Source organism: Hyperoodon ampullatus (genome assembly GCF_949752795.1).
Source record: "Hyperoodon ampullatus genome assembly, chromosome: 4".
Taxonomy (NCBI): Eukaryota; Metazoa; Chordata; class Mammalia; order Artiodactyla; family Ziphiidae; genus Hyperoodon; species Hyperoodon ampullatus.
In genome coordinates this window covers 49,287,545-49,299,693 of record NC_136917.1, presented here as the reverse complement: position 1 = coordinate 49,299,693, position 12,149 = coordinate 49,287,545, and the positions used below count along the sequence as shown (strand labels likewise).

Sequence of the window (12,149 nt, the reverse complement as noted above, 5' to 3'; positions counted from 1 at the left end):
TTCATGTAAGCTCCTTGAGGGTACAGCTGTTATTCCCTTTGGTCGCCGCGAATTGCGCGCGTAGCACGGAGCCCACGCCCTTGTGACAGGAAACCAACCTACTCGCCGAATACGCAGGGGGCCGGAAGGGTTGCGTTTCGTCGGAAGACCGGGTAGGAAACGGCGCAGGGCGAACCCGACAAGCAGCGTTCCCATCCGGGGCCCTGAGAGAAAGCCTTCCCGCGAAGGCTGCCGGGAAGCGTGGTTTTTGAAGCGAGCGTATCTCGTCACTTGGGGCAAGTGCGCGTGCGCAGCCTCAGTCAGCCGAGGTGGGGAACATGGCCGTCAGGTTCCTGTGGGCGGTCCGGCGGCGGATGCAGCCCCTCCTGGCCTCGAGTGGCGCGTCAGATGGCAGGTAAGCGAGGCAGGCCGGGGATCCGGGACGTGAGGACGATGCAGGAGAAGCGATCCGGAGGGACGATTTTAGGCTGGAGGGAGAGGACCTACCAAGCCTCTCGGCTGCTACGACTGGGCGCTCACGGCCCCATCTTACAGAGCGGGAAACTGAGGTCTACAGCCTTGCCTCCTTGCCGGGCCGAGGAAAGTGGAAAGATCCGAGGTCACGCCCTCGGAGGTGAGAACTGTTCTTCAGCCCGAGCGTCGATTGAATTGGGGATGTACCCTTCCCACCCCCTTCTCGACAGCTTTGGTGTCTGCCGGTAATTTGGGATTCTCTCCCAACACCCTGTGTGATCGTATCTGAGCTTCACTTTACCTATCGGTAAAAGGAGGCCGTTGGACTTGGTCTTTACAAACGGCCCTTCCACCTGCCTTCGGGAGTTTGAAGTTCCGGTTGCTACTTTTATCCATCGGTTGCGACTTTTACTGATCATTTACCATGCCAATTGCAGAACTATGGGTAGTTCTTTTTATTCTCCCGTTTAATTGAGGAAACTGAGGTTTAGAAAAGTTGAGTAACGTCTCCAAACTTAAATACTCGTGAAGTGGTGGAACCCAGACCTGAAACCAGTGAGGGCTGTAAAATTGGTCCTTTAAAATTAGTGACCAGTGTTACTTATTCTTAGGGACTATTCCCCGTTGACAGTTTATTTATCGGAAAGAATAAAAATTGCTGAGTAGGGGGATGGGTCAGCTTGGATCTCTGAAAAGTAAATTAAATTACGGTGAAATCCGGAAATTTTGCATAACTATATGTCACCTTTTTAACACACCTGACCCAGCACTCGGGTGAGAGGTTGAATTCCGGGTTTCAAGCTTTTTTTTTTTCCCTAGTCTTTTTGACAGTTTGTGGTGTAGGGAAGTGATCAGAAGGAAAATGTTCCCTTCTAATAAAATTTCCCCGACTCCAGTTCTGAAACAGTAGCAATTGAATGGATGCGCCGCGACTCCCTCTTTCTCACGACTTGGGCCCTGGCCATGTGCCCTTTCAACTGGCCCTGAGGATATCTTGACCTCCTTTCAATTGGATAAATGTAGTTTGTTAGGAGTTTAGGAGGAAGGATCTATTTCACCCTGTGTGATGTGTCCCAGATCTGTGGTGACCAATTTTCGAAATAAAAATGTGTAATCTTGTGTAATATGACATCAGATCATAATAACTGAATTCAGGACTGGCCTGGAAAATAAAAGTAATCTTGCCCACACACTTATACTAATGGTTCCCTCTTCCCTTTCTTGAAGTAAACTCCTTTACCCCCTTTAAGCCTTTTCTTAGATTGCACCTCAGTGGCCACTTTTCAATATATACCAGTTTATATAAATAAACTATTTGTTTTAAAGACCTTTTGCGCTCACAGATTTCTTGATGGTTTTACTTCATATTAAATTATGATGATCCAGGAGGTGTAATGGAAACTTCCTTGAACAGGGGGGTCAGAACTGCTACAATCCAAGATCTGCAAACTAGCCCCTACTCTAAACTTTTTATGTGAACTGAACTATGTGTCTATATGGTCTGTTTCATTTCACCTGTATATAGTTCACAGTCCACAACATACAGTAAATGTTTTATAAGTTTTTGATTGACTTGATTTTACATATAGGTGAGCTCCCAACTCATTTTCTCTTAGTGTAGGTTCTCTTCCATAAAAGCCTTGCTTTTACTTAGAGCTTGTGATCAAGAAGGCTTTAGAATTCCAGGCCTCACTCCAATTCGATAAGGTACCTTTACTGGGCTTAATTTTCCCCACCTATAAAGTGAGGAATTGAACCTGAACTGTACGGCTTTTTGTTTTGAATTCTCGCTTCTGATATTGCCCTGCTGGTTCTAGGTATTATAATTTCGTTTTCTCTTGCTGACTTTTGTGTCCCCACTTCCAGCTATTTCTACTGCCTGATGCTCAGTACCCTGATTCAACAATACTACCTATGTAATCTTGAGCAAGTCATAAGCCTCTCTGAGCTTCGGTTTTCTCATCTATAAAATAGGAATGATGATAGTATTTATCTCACATGTTGTAAGATGAAAAGATGATTTAAGTAAAACCCTGTCAACTGTGTCTGGCATTTAGCAAGCACTTTATAAGTGTTTGTATTGTTACTGAGACTGAAAGCACTTTGTCTAGAGAGAGTCAATCTGGGAAACATTCCAGCCTCTGAACCTGGTTATAACTTCAGCTGTTTGTGACGGCATTTCTTCATAATGCACCACCTCCCTCCCACTTTAGGGCATGGCTGCATCCTTTCAGCACTGCCACCCAGAGAACCGCTGGTGAAGACTGCAATTCTGAGGACCCTCCCGATGAACTTGGGCCCTCTCTTGCAGAACGAGCCTTAAAGCTAAAAGCTGTTAAACTGGAGAAGGAAGTCCAGGATTTAACAGTGGGTAGATTTTATATTATCTGTTCATATATTCTGTAACATATATCATATTTTCTATTATCTGTTTATATTATCTATATTCACATCTTTTCTATGATTTAAATATCCACGTAAAGTTTTTTAAGTCAGTTTTTAAACTGTTTCTTCTAATTAGCTCTTTACCCCTCTTGCTAGATATACTAGGCAAAATAATCTGTACTAGTTCAAAAACATTACTGACTATGGATACTCATCTCTTTTCAGTTCCCTGGTGTGTCACAGTACTTAGATACCTGATATTTTGGTAGCTTCAAAGGAGGTACAGTGCCTGGCATGTAGTACACACTCAACTAATATTTGTTGAATGAGTGAGGTCATTTATCATTGTATTCTGCCAATCAGACTACCTCTGGCTTACTGTGCCAGTACTAGACTGACAGACTTTGAGAAAGAGAAATAATTAGAGTAATTCCAAAGCAGGACCACCCAAAAATGGTAAGGGATTTGGAAAGTGTGTCTTGTGAGAGGAATGAAAGGAACCAGGGATTATAAGAATGAAAGAAGAAAAGACTAAAGAGGCTAAATAATTGCCTTCAAATAGATTACATATTTTTAAAACTTACTCTTGGCTATCCTAGAGTTCAGTTCAACAAAAGAAAGTTGAAGGGTGGAAGTGTTGCCTGAAGGTGAAAAAGAAAGCGTTTCCTCAAGATAATGAGCTTGAAAACAGTTGTTCTGTGTTCAAACTGGCAGCCTAAATGACAGCCTATCAGGGCTGCTATAAAGAGAGATTCCTGCTATGACTGGGAATTTGGAGTAGCTGATCTAAGATTTCTACACAACTCCTGTTGTTGTTGTTGTTTTAATAAAAATCTATACCAAGGGTGAAATTTGTAAAGTAAGCAAAAAGTTTCTTTTCCACCAATAGGCATTTGTTTTCTTATCATTTTGACTTTGCTTTTGATGCTCAGGTGAGATACCAGAGAGCTATAGCTGATGGTGAAAATATAAGAAGGCGAACCCAGAGATGTGTAGAAGATGCCAAGATATTTGGTGAGAGGTTTATTAATAATAAAAATACCTTTTAGTTTAAGGGCACTTACTAGCAGTTGTGCACACTGATCTTAGCAAAAGACACATCTGGGTCCTTAACCAATCTATACCCTACCCTTCCTCTATCCCCCTAGGCTTTCTGCTCTGCTTATTGGGAATGTTGTCAAGTGAACCATTTGCTAAAGTAATGTTTGCCTTTATTTTCACCTGACCTTTGTTATTTTATTTTTCAAGCATGTACCGTTAACATTCTAGTGCCTATACAGGCAATTCTGTTTAACTCATTAATGAACAAGTGAATCATTAAGATGTTCAGAAGAGAATCCAAAGAGCAGACATATAGGCAATCATAAACGCTGAGATTTGCTTCACATAAGCAAAATTGGTCCATAACCATAGTGCAATAATCAACTGTATCTCCACCAGACAGTTTTCACAACTATAGACAAAAATCATTTGCATTACTCTCAGTGTTCTACAGCTTGCTGAGTTATAACTCAAAGGTTCAGACCACATGGAATCAGATAACCCTGAAAGCTGTGCTAGATTGAATCTGTTTTTTCACTGATGGCATTGAATAATCTTTCTGGTCCATTTCAAAGTTGTTCAGAAATTTTTTCCTAAATGCACCACTTCTTGTTCCAAATTTGTTCACGAAAATGTTAATTGAATAACGGATTCAAGAGTAAAGGGCAGGGCTCCCCTGGTGGCGCAGTGCTTGAGAGTCCGCCTGCCGATGCAGGGGATACGGGTTCGTGCCCCGGTCCGGGAGGATCCCACATGCCGCGGAGCGGCTGGGCCCGTGAGCCATGGCTGCTGGGCCTGTGCGTCCGGAGCCTGTGCTCCGCAATGGGAGAGGCCACAGCAGTGAGAGGCCCGCGTACCGCGAAAAAAAAAAAAAAAAAAAAAGAGTAAAGGGCAAATGTGTGATTACTTGCTGTACTCACAATTTAATATGGAGCATTATACTTTGACTACACATAGAATGGAGTGCTTGAGGGGCCCTTGGATTCTATCTAGTCCAGTCTTTTATAGGCAAGCTAGAAAAAGTTATTTGACAACAGGTGTAGATACGAATCCATTGATTCCTGATCCCTAATCTATTATTCTTTCCCTTATATCACACTCCTTCCTGTTCTCTGGATTTTATCCACTATTTGTACAGGGGATTCACTCCATTCCTGTCCTGTCCAACCCTAGTCCTTTGGCTTAGCCTCCTGCTTTTCGTTCGGTGCTGTACATATAATGTTTCAAGACTTTGAGTAAATACTAACCCCCAAATTGTATTCTTGAATAGCTAAATACTGACCCTCCCAATTGTGTTCCTGATATTTCATCCAAGTTTTAGTCTCATATTTCCAGCTATCAGGGCTCAGTGGCCAAGCCTGCCACCTGTTAGTCCATAAATACAGTTCTGAATTTCATCAGAAAAAATTTGTGGAAATTTATTTTCTCTTTTGTTAAATAATCACCTACATAAGATGCTTGATTTTGCCTCTTGTCCCACAAAATGTAAAATATGTACTATATGGCCCTTTAGAGAAAAAGTCTGCTGACCTCTAACCACAGGGAATTTTTGTAGCAAATAGAACAATTGTGATAAGGGGAAGACTTCCTGCCTGCTTGAGGGGAGCAGGGTGAGTTGGCTTACCAGAAGTCAAGCTTCGATGCTTTAGGAACTGGCTTATGTCATTTTCCTCAAGAATTAATAAGGTTCTCAGGAACAAATACATATTAAATAAACTCAAAAGAATTTGGTAATCTAATTTGTTAATTTATAGAGAAAAATGTGTCAAGCAAAACATGAAGATTGCTCAGTGAGCATGGAAGTAGAAAAAAAGAAAGCTTTCATTGTCATTTAATTAACATACAGTATAGCATGATGACTATCCTCCTTCCAGGGACAGTCTTGTCTCAGTAACCCATTTTCTCTTAAACAGGTCACAGAGATCCCTTTTTTCCCCCTAAGAAATGTTGCGGACACCAACCATCTATTGAAGTAACACAGTAATAGGAGTAGGATCAGAGACTGAACCCCTCACTGTACAGACAAGAGAACCTAGGCTTCTGTTTACCCAGATTCATACAGCTTTACTGACTAGAAGCCAGGACTTTTTGTACCATGGCAGTGTACAAATCAGTCCAGCAACTTACAGCTTTCAAATTCAATTTGTCTTCCTTTGTATAGCCAGGGAAAGCCTTTGATGTCCCTGATTGATCTTTATCAGACATTCTTTCCTCTTGGATGGAATTCCAAATTTTATCAGTATACTTTTCAAGCCTTTAGCTAATCTCTTCTACCTTTTCAGCTGATGTCATTAACAGCCATTAATATATATGGCTACCATCCCTCATAGTGATGGGAGAGGTATCTTGTGGAACTCACCAAGTCTAGTTCCCTGGAAAGGCCTGCTGCTTTCACTCTTCCTCTCCGTTGCCTCCTCTCCTACTCCAGACCCTATTATACCAAGATGACTTCAGTCGGCTCTCTTCCATTTCTTATGATATCTTTTCTCACCCATCTGTGATGCCCCCAGCACCCCACATTCATTGTGTATGTGACTAGACAATTTGACTCCTCTTCCACTTGTTTTGCTCAAGAAGCTATAATGGATTTCTATTACCCAGAAGTTAAAGGTAGAATTTTTGCCTCTCTGTCAGTCATTCCTTCCCATCCAAGCAGTACATACCCGGGAAATCTCTCCTCTGTCATCCTCTGTTTTATTGCCTGCCTGCTTTGACACAGGGCCTTAAACCTGTCGCTGGACTAAAGCTAGATCAACAAAGTCCTTCGCCCCTCACCAGCTCCTACCAGGGCCTTTGTGTTACCATAGGTATCCGTGATGCTGATGTTCCTTATCATTTCTGTAAGAAGAATGAAGAATGCAGCATTGGGAGTAATGAGATTTCTCAACAACTGAGTTCACTTTTATAAAGTTTATGTGACTCTAAAAAGATTAGACAAGCTTGGTGGCCTGTCTCCAGCAAGTGTATATAACTTCACAGCAGGCATTAAGAGACTTACCTCATCCATGGAGTGTATTTTTTTCCTGTTCCTATTTAGCTAATCCTCAAGAATAAACCACTCTTTGACTCCTCCTTAGCACAGTCTTGTCAACTATTCTTTTATTATTCCCCCATCAATGAAATACTAGTGTCTTATTCCTATTGAGAATGTATGCCTTTCCACAAATGAGACAGGTGGGAATTTTCAAAATATTTATAACTTAGTACTAAAGGTGAATAGCAACAAAGATACAAGAAGCATATAAGTCAAGTTTTTAAAGGACAGGTTTCTGAACCTTTTGTATATAGTCTCACCTAGTTCTTGGGTTCTAACCATCTTCCCCATTTCCCAGAATACTTCATAGTCATGTGCCTTGCAAGAGAAATGTTGGCTCATCAGTTGGGTTTCAGGGGTAATCATTAGTGATGATCCCTGGATCCTTTGTGGCAATCTTTGCATTTCCTGGGGTACCCAGTATACCAGCCAGCTCTCTGAGCCTTCCCCAAACTGCACCCTCAAGAGCAGAGTAGTTTCCTCACAAACAATAAGAGTATTTGGTTTCTCTGTAGGAATTCAGAGTTTCTGTAAGGATTTGGTGGAGGTGGCAGACATTTTGGAGAAGACTACAGAGTGTATTTCTGAAGAAACAGAGCCTGGGGACCAGAAGCTCACTCTGGAGAAGATCTTCCGAGGCTTGTCACTTTTAGAAACAAAGCTGAAAAGCGTGTTTGCCAAACATGGCCTGGAGAAGATGACACCCATTGGTGACAAATATGACCCTCATGAGCATGAACTCATCTGTCATGTGCCAGCTGGTGTTGGGGTGCAGCCTGGCACTGTGGCATTAGTAAGGCAGGATGGCTACAAGCTTCATGGCCGCACCATTAGACTCGCCCAGGTGGAAGTGGCAGTGGAGTCGCAGAGAAGACTATGAATGGGCCCAGAGGAACTGAATGTTCACCCGGAGTGCAGTCACCTGTGATTCCTTTATTTATTAAACTAGGTTCGTATTGTACATGAGGTACTTCATGTGATCTGTTTTGGATTTAGTCATATTGGCTTTATTTCTAAGATAACTCTTTTGATTTAATGTGACCTGTTTGGTCTCATCAGAAGTCTTGCCATTGGGCATTTGAACAATGTGACAAGTGTTCCTGTGGCCTTATCAAAATATGTTTAAGAAAATTATTTTTAAATTGGTACTCTGATGACTTCCAATCCAAAATTTTTTTTGAAGGTGGAAATGAGTATATGTTTATGTATTTTCAACTAAATGTTCCTTACTAATGGTCCCTATAAAAGGAATTGTATAGAATCTTGTATTTGTGGGAAAAGGAGATGGTAGGGATTGGTTTAACATTTGGGTACTTAAATGATAAAGCTTTATAGTTGTATGAATTTAAATCATTTCGGTTGATTTTTATGCACGTAGATTTTTAGGACTTCCCGTTTTTATTTTATTTTTCTTTTAGCCATCTTTTGTCCTTGTAGTTCCTGCCAGATAGACTTCATATTCACACTCATTGTCCCTTTTCAAATCCCATTTACAAGGCTAATGGCCCAGGCAAGACTTGGAAGGCAGAGACTGGCAAGAAATCAAGATACCAGGTCCCTTTCAAGCAAGTATGGCCAAGAAACCTTATGCTTTCTTTGTTGAGTTATCTTCAAATTATTTTCAGCCTCCTCCCTAGGTATATAATCATTTCAGGGAAATTGAGGCAGCACCAACAGCTAAAGGCCTAAATTGGTCTATATAGGTAATTTACCCACAACTTCTCTTTCCACCACCCCTTAAATCCTCTGCCACTTTGTCAGATTTACCTTATGATCCTTTATTAGATTACGTGGGGAGGTGGTCAGGACAAAAAAATGTTAGGTTCCCATGATTCCTCATTAGTTATGCTAGGTTTGGGATGTTTTTTTGCGGGGGGAGTACTCACAATTCACTACCTCTCTTACATTGACAAGCTTTATTTCCTAGTTTTTGTGTCTGTCTTATGTCACATGTGTAAACATCTAGCTCCCCTTTTATGTATTGACCTCCTAGAGTTAATGAGCCTATGTGTATATTTTTTATTTCAGTCTTGCTTATAGATAGTGTTCTGTAAAAAATTTATTCAATAAATGAGTTAGTGAAAGAATGAGATATATATATAGATATCTATCTATATATATATTAATTGGACATTAGAAAGGAGGTCATATGGTTATTTTAATGTTAGAAGCAGCCTTCATGGTGACCTAATCTCACCCCTTCAGCTTCTTCTGAAATATGAAAACATAGTCCTTTTAGGACTAGACTCAAAGAAAAAAAAAATCTCTAAAACTAGTAAACTAAATTTTAGTGAGAACTTAAGTAAGAACTAGATATTAACTTCAGTCATTTAAGATTCAACAGTTCTAAAACAAACATGCAAATATGTCCCCAGCAGAGAATTAAATGTTGTTAGGTGTCCAGATTGTCCAGGTTTAGGTTTAAGTTACTTACCCATAAAATAAATCCATTCCTACTAGAACTCTATGACCCCATTCTGTGGGGTGGTGAAAGTTATCCTCTTAGACATCATAGATAGTTCTAGCATACTACACAAGCATGTATCAACAAAGCATCCCCCAGTGGGTCCTACCACCTCCACCAGATTTAGACACTTAAGAAAAACAAATACATGCTTCTAAGATGCAAGCAAAAGACTTTTGGTGAGATTTTAAAACCAGAACCTCTTTTGGCATTCCACTAAGTACATACTGTAAATATAATGAGCAGTCAGATTTCACAGTAGGAATTTGTCTTTTTTTTGCCTTCATTCCTTTGAGATCAACAAATAGTGACGACAAGAAAATGAGCCAATTATGATTTCCTTTGTGTTCTTGGATCACTAGCTATCATTACCAGTGAATTAGAATAACCATAATTTTAGGTGTGGAATGTTCTGATTACTTGAAGAGTTTTTAAATATTCCTTGCAACCTCCTGTTTTAGCAAGTAGACTGAGAATAATTTTAGATTCTTCTATTATTCAGTAGTTTTGCAGACTTAAAAGTATAAATTTAGAAGATGGAGCCATAACAGTGAGAATCTCAAAATGCTGAAGGGCTTTCACAAGCCAGTGCAGCATAATAGAGCATAGTAGGCTTAGCAGGCATCAACTTGAACATAATTCCCAGCCTAGTCACTTCACTCTTCTGAGCCTTCTTCCACGTTTGTAAAATGGTTATAATTCTCAAAATATTGCGAGGATTAAGCGAAATGTGCAAATTGCCTATTACAGTAGGCCCTCAAATATTTATTTTTATTGCCTTTTATTATACACATTGTTTTTCGTATGTTTTAATAGTTGCCTAAAGTCTAGGGGAAGGGAAAGACTGGTTAAGTGGTGCTTGACTATAAAAAAAAATGGTAAGCTAATCAATCACAGTGAACTTATTTTCCTTTTAGCTTCTGTTTTTTGTGTTTGTCTGTTTTAACCATAACAAGGAAATCTACATTTTTAGACTGGAGAAATAAAAAAATTATTTCAGTGCCCTTAATTATTTTCATCTTGATGGTAAAGTAAAAAGACATCATTGGCTTACAGATGATATGTGTAAGGAAGCTTTGACTCATTTGAAGAGGGATCTTGGTGCTTTAGTACTTGGATTTTACGAATCTTTTGTGGATTTTCCTCACTGCCATAAAGGAATTATTCAGTTTGATACTGATATAAGCTTGTGGTGCTCTTTCATGGCAAAGGATTTAATAAGTGAAGAAAGGTTCTTAAACACTAAAACAAAATCAAATAAGGAAGACTAAGGATGAAATATAATCTTCAGAAACAACTTTAATAAAACCTTAATTGAAATAACTGTGCTTCACGTGTTTCGTGTCTTTGCCAGATTCATATTGTGACGTCACTGATTGCTGACCCACCTTGTTGACACTCAGTGGAGGTACCAGCAGCCCAGCCAAGTGGATGCAGTGTAGGCATTCCACACCTTGCCTTGGTGTTGAAGTCTTGTCTGTTCTTCTACCTCCTTGACTTGCTTCCTTCTGATTTCTATGTATTTCTTAGATCTGGACTCCTGTTTCTGCCTTCCTCTCTGGCACTGCCTTTTCTTGTGCTCGCTTCTTGGTTCTAATTGTCTTACCTGCTTTAATCATTTCACTTGAACTGCAGGACTTCTGACCACCCTCTCAACCAGATTACTGGCATGTGGCCTACTGCTTCCATAAGCCCTTCCCAACCTTTGCCTGGCCTTCCTTTACCTCTGCTTCTCCACTGGCTTCCACATACCCAGCCTCCTGGCTAAGTGCCCCTCTTCGGAACCAGCCTTTCCTGTAGTTTTGGCTTGCATTTTCATCATTCTTCCAGTCTTGTCTGCATACCCTGGCTCATACTCCCAGTGCTAGTTTGTAAGTATGTTCTTATTCCTGTCCACTCAGACTTTGTCCACATTCTCAAATTCACTGGAGGTTTTAAAGCATGACTCCAAAATCTTGAATCTGGATCAACAGAATATAGGGAAGTGACACTGCTGGTTTCTGACCCAAACCTTCTTGTCTCTGGATGCTCACTCTTGGTACCCAGCCATCAGACCAAAGAGTGAGCTCAAGTAGCCTGTGGAGTGGAACTGAGGGCCATGGCTGAGCTTTCAGCTGACAGCCAGCAGCATCCTGCCAGCCATCTCAGTGAGCCACTTTGAAAGTGGACTCTCCAGTCCCCAGTGGAGCAGCCCCACCTTACATAACATGACACACAGATGAGCTGATCTCACTGATCCCTGCCCAAAGTGCAGATTCATGGGCAAAATAAATGATTGTTACTTTTAACCACTAAGTTTTGGGGTGGTTTGTTATGCAGCAATAAATGATTGAGTCACCCAACCTCACTTCCAGTCAAACTACTAGTTTTGCACCTCAGCCACCAGAATTATGCCTCCTTGCTTTTCCTCTTAAACAGCCTTTTTGAACTTGTCCTACAACTTTGATACACATCATCTATGTGTTGTAGGATTGGAAGAACTTCCTAACAGAAGAAAATACAGCTCTAGAATCTAGAGTTACCGAGGACCCTAAAATTAAAAGCAAAGTAGAGTCGAGTTTTAAAGTTAATATGACTTTACCCTATTAAAATACTGCAAGAATTATATTGTTAGCACATAAGAGAACATGGCACAAAGTGATGGTGAATGCTTGTTTTAAAAGATAATTTAAGGGAATATCTTGAGTCTGGAAATGAACTTAAAAGGTTTTCCATTCTAACACAAATATTGCCAAAAAGTTTTTCTTTTTAATATGAGAAATGCATGTTTAT

The 12,149-nt window shown here is 40.5% G+C and overlaps 1 protein-coding gene across 1 annotated transcript; it reads left to right on the top strand.

Moving 5' to 3' along the window:
- The first annotated feature begins 302 nt into the window (after window positions 1-302).
- Window positions 303-7,856, top strand: GRPEL2 (GrpE like 2, mitochondrial). The gene is made up of 4 exons (XM_079703004.1): window positions 303-394; window positions 2,667-2,820; window positions 3,771-3,852; window positions 7,429-7,856. Exons 1-4 carry the CDS (start codon window positions 318-320, stop codon window positions 7,791-7,793), a joined length of 678 nt encoding a protein of 225 aa, XP_079559130.1. The 5' UTR covers window positions 303-317; the 3' UTR covers window positions 7,794-7,856.
- Window positions 7,857-12,149: the final 4,293 nt, after the last annotated feature.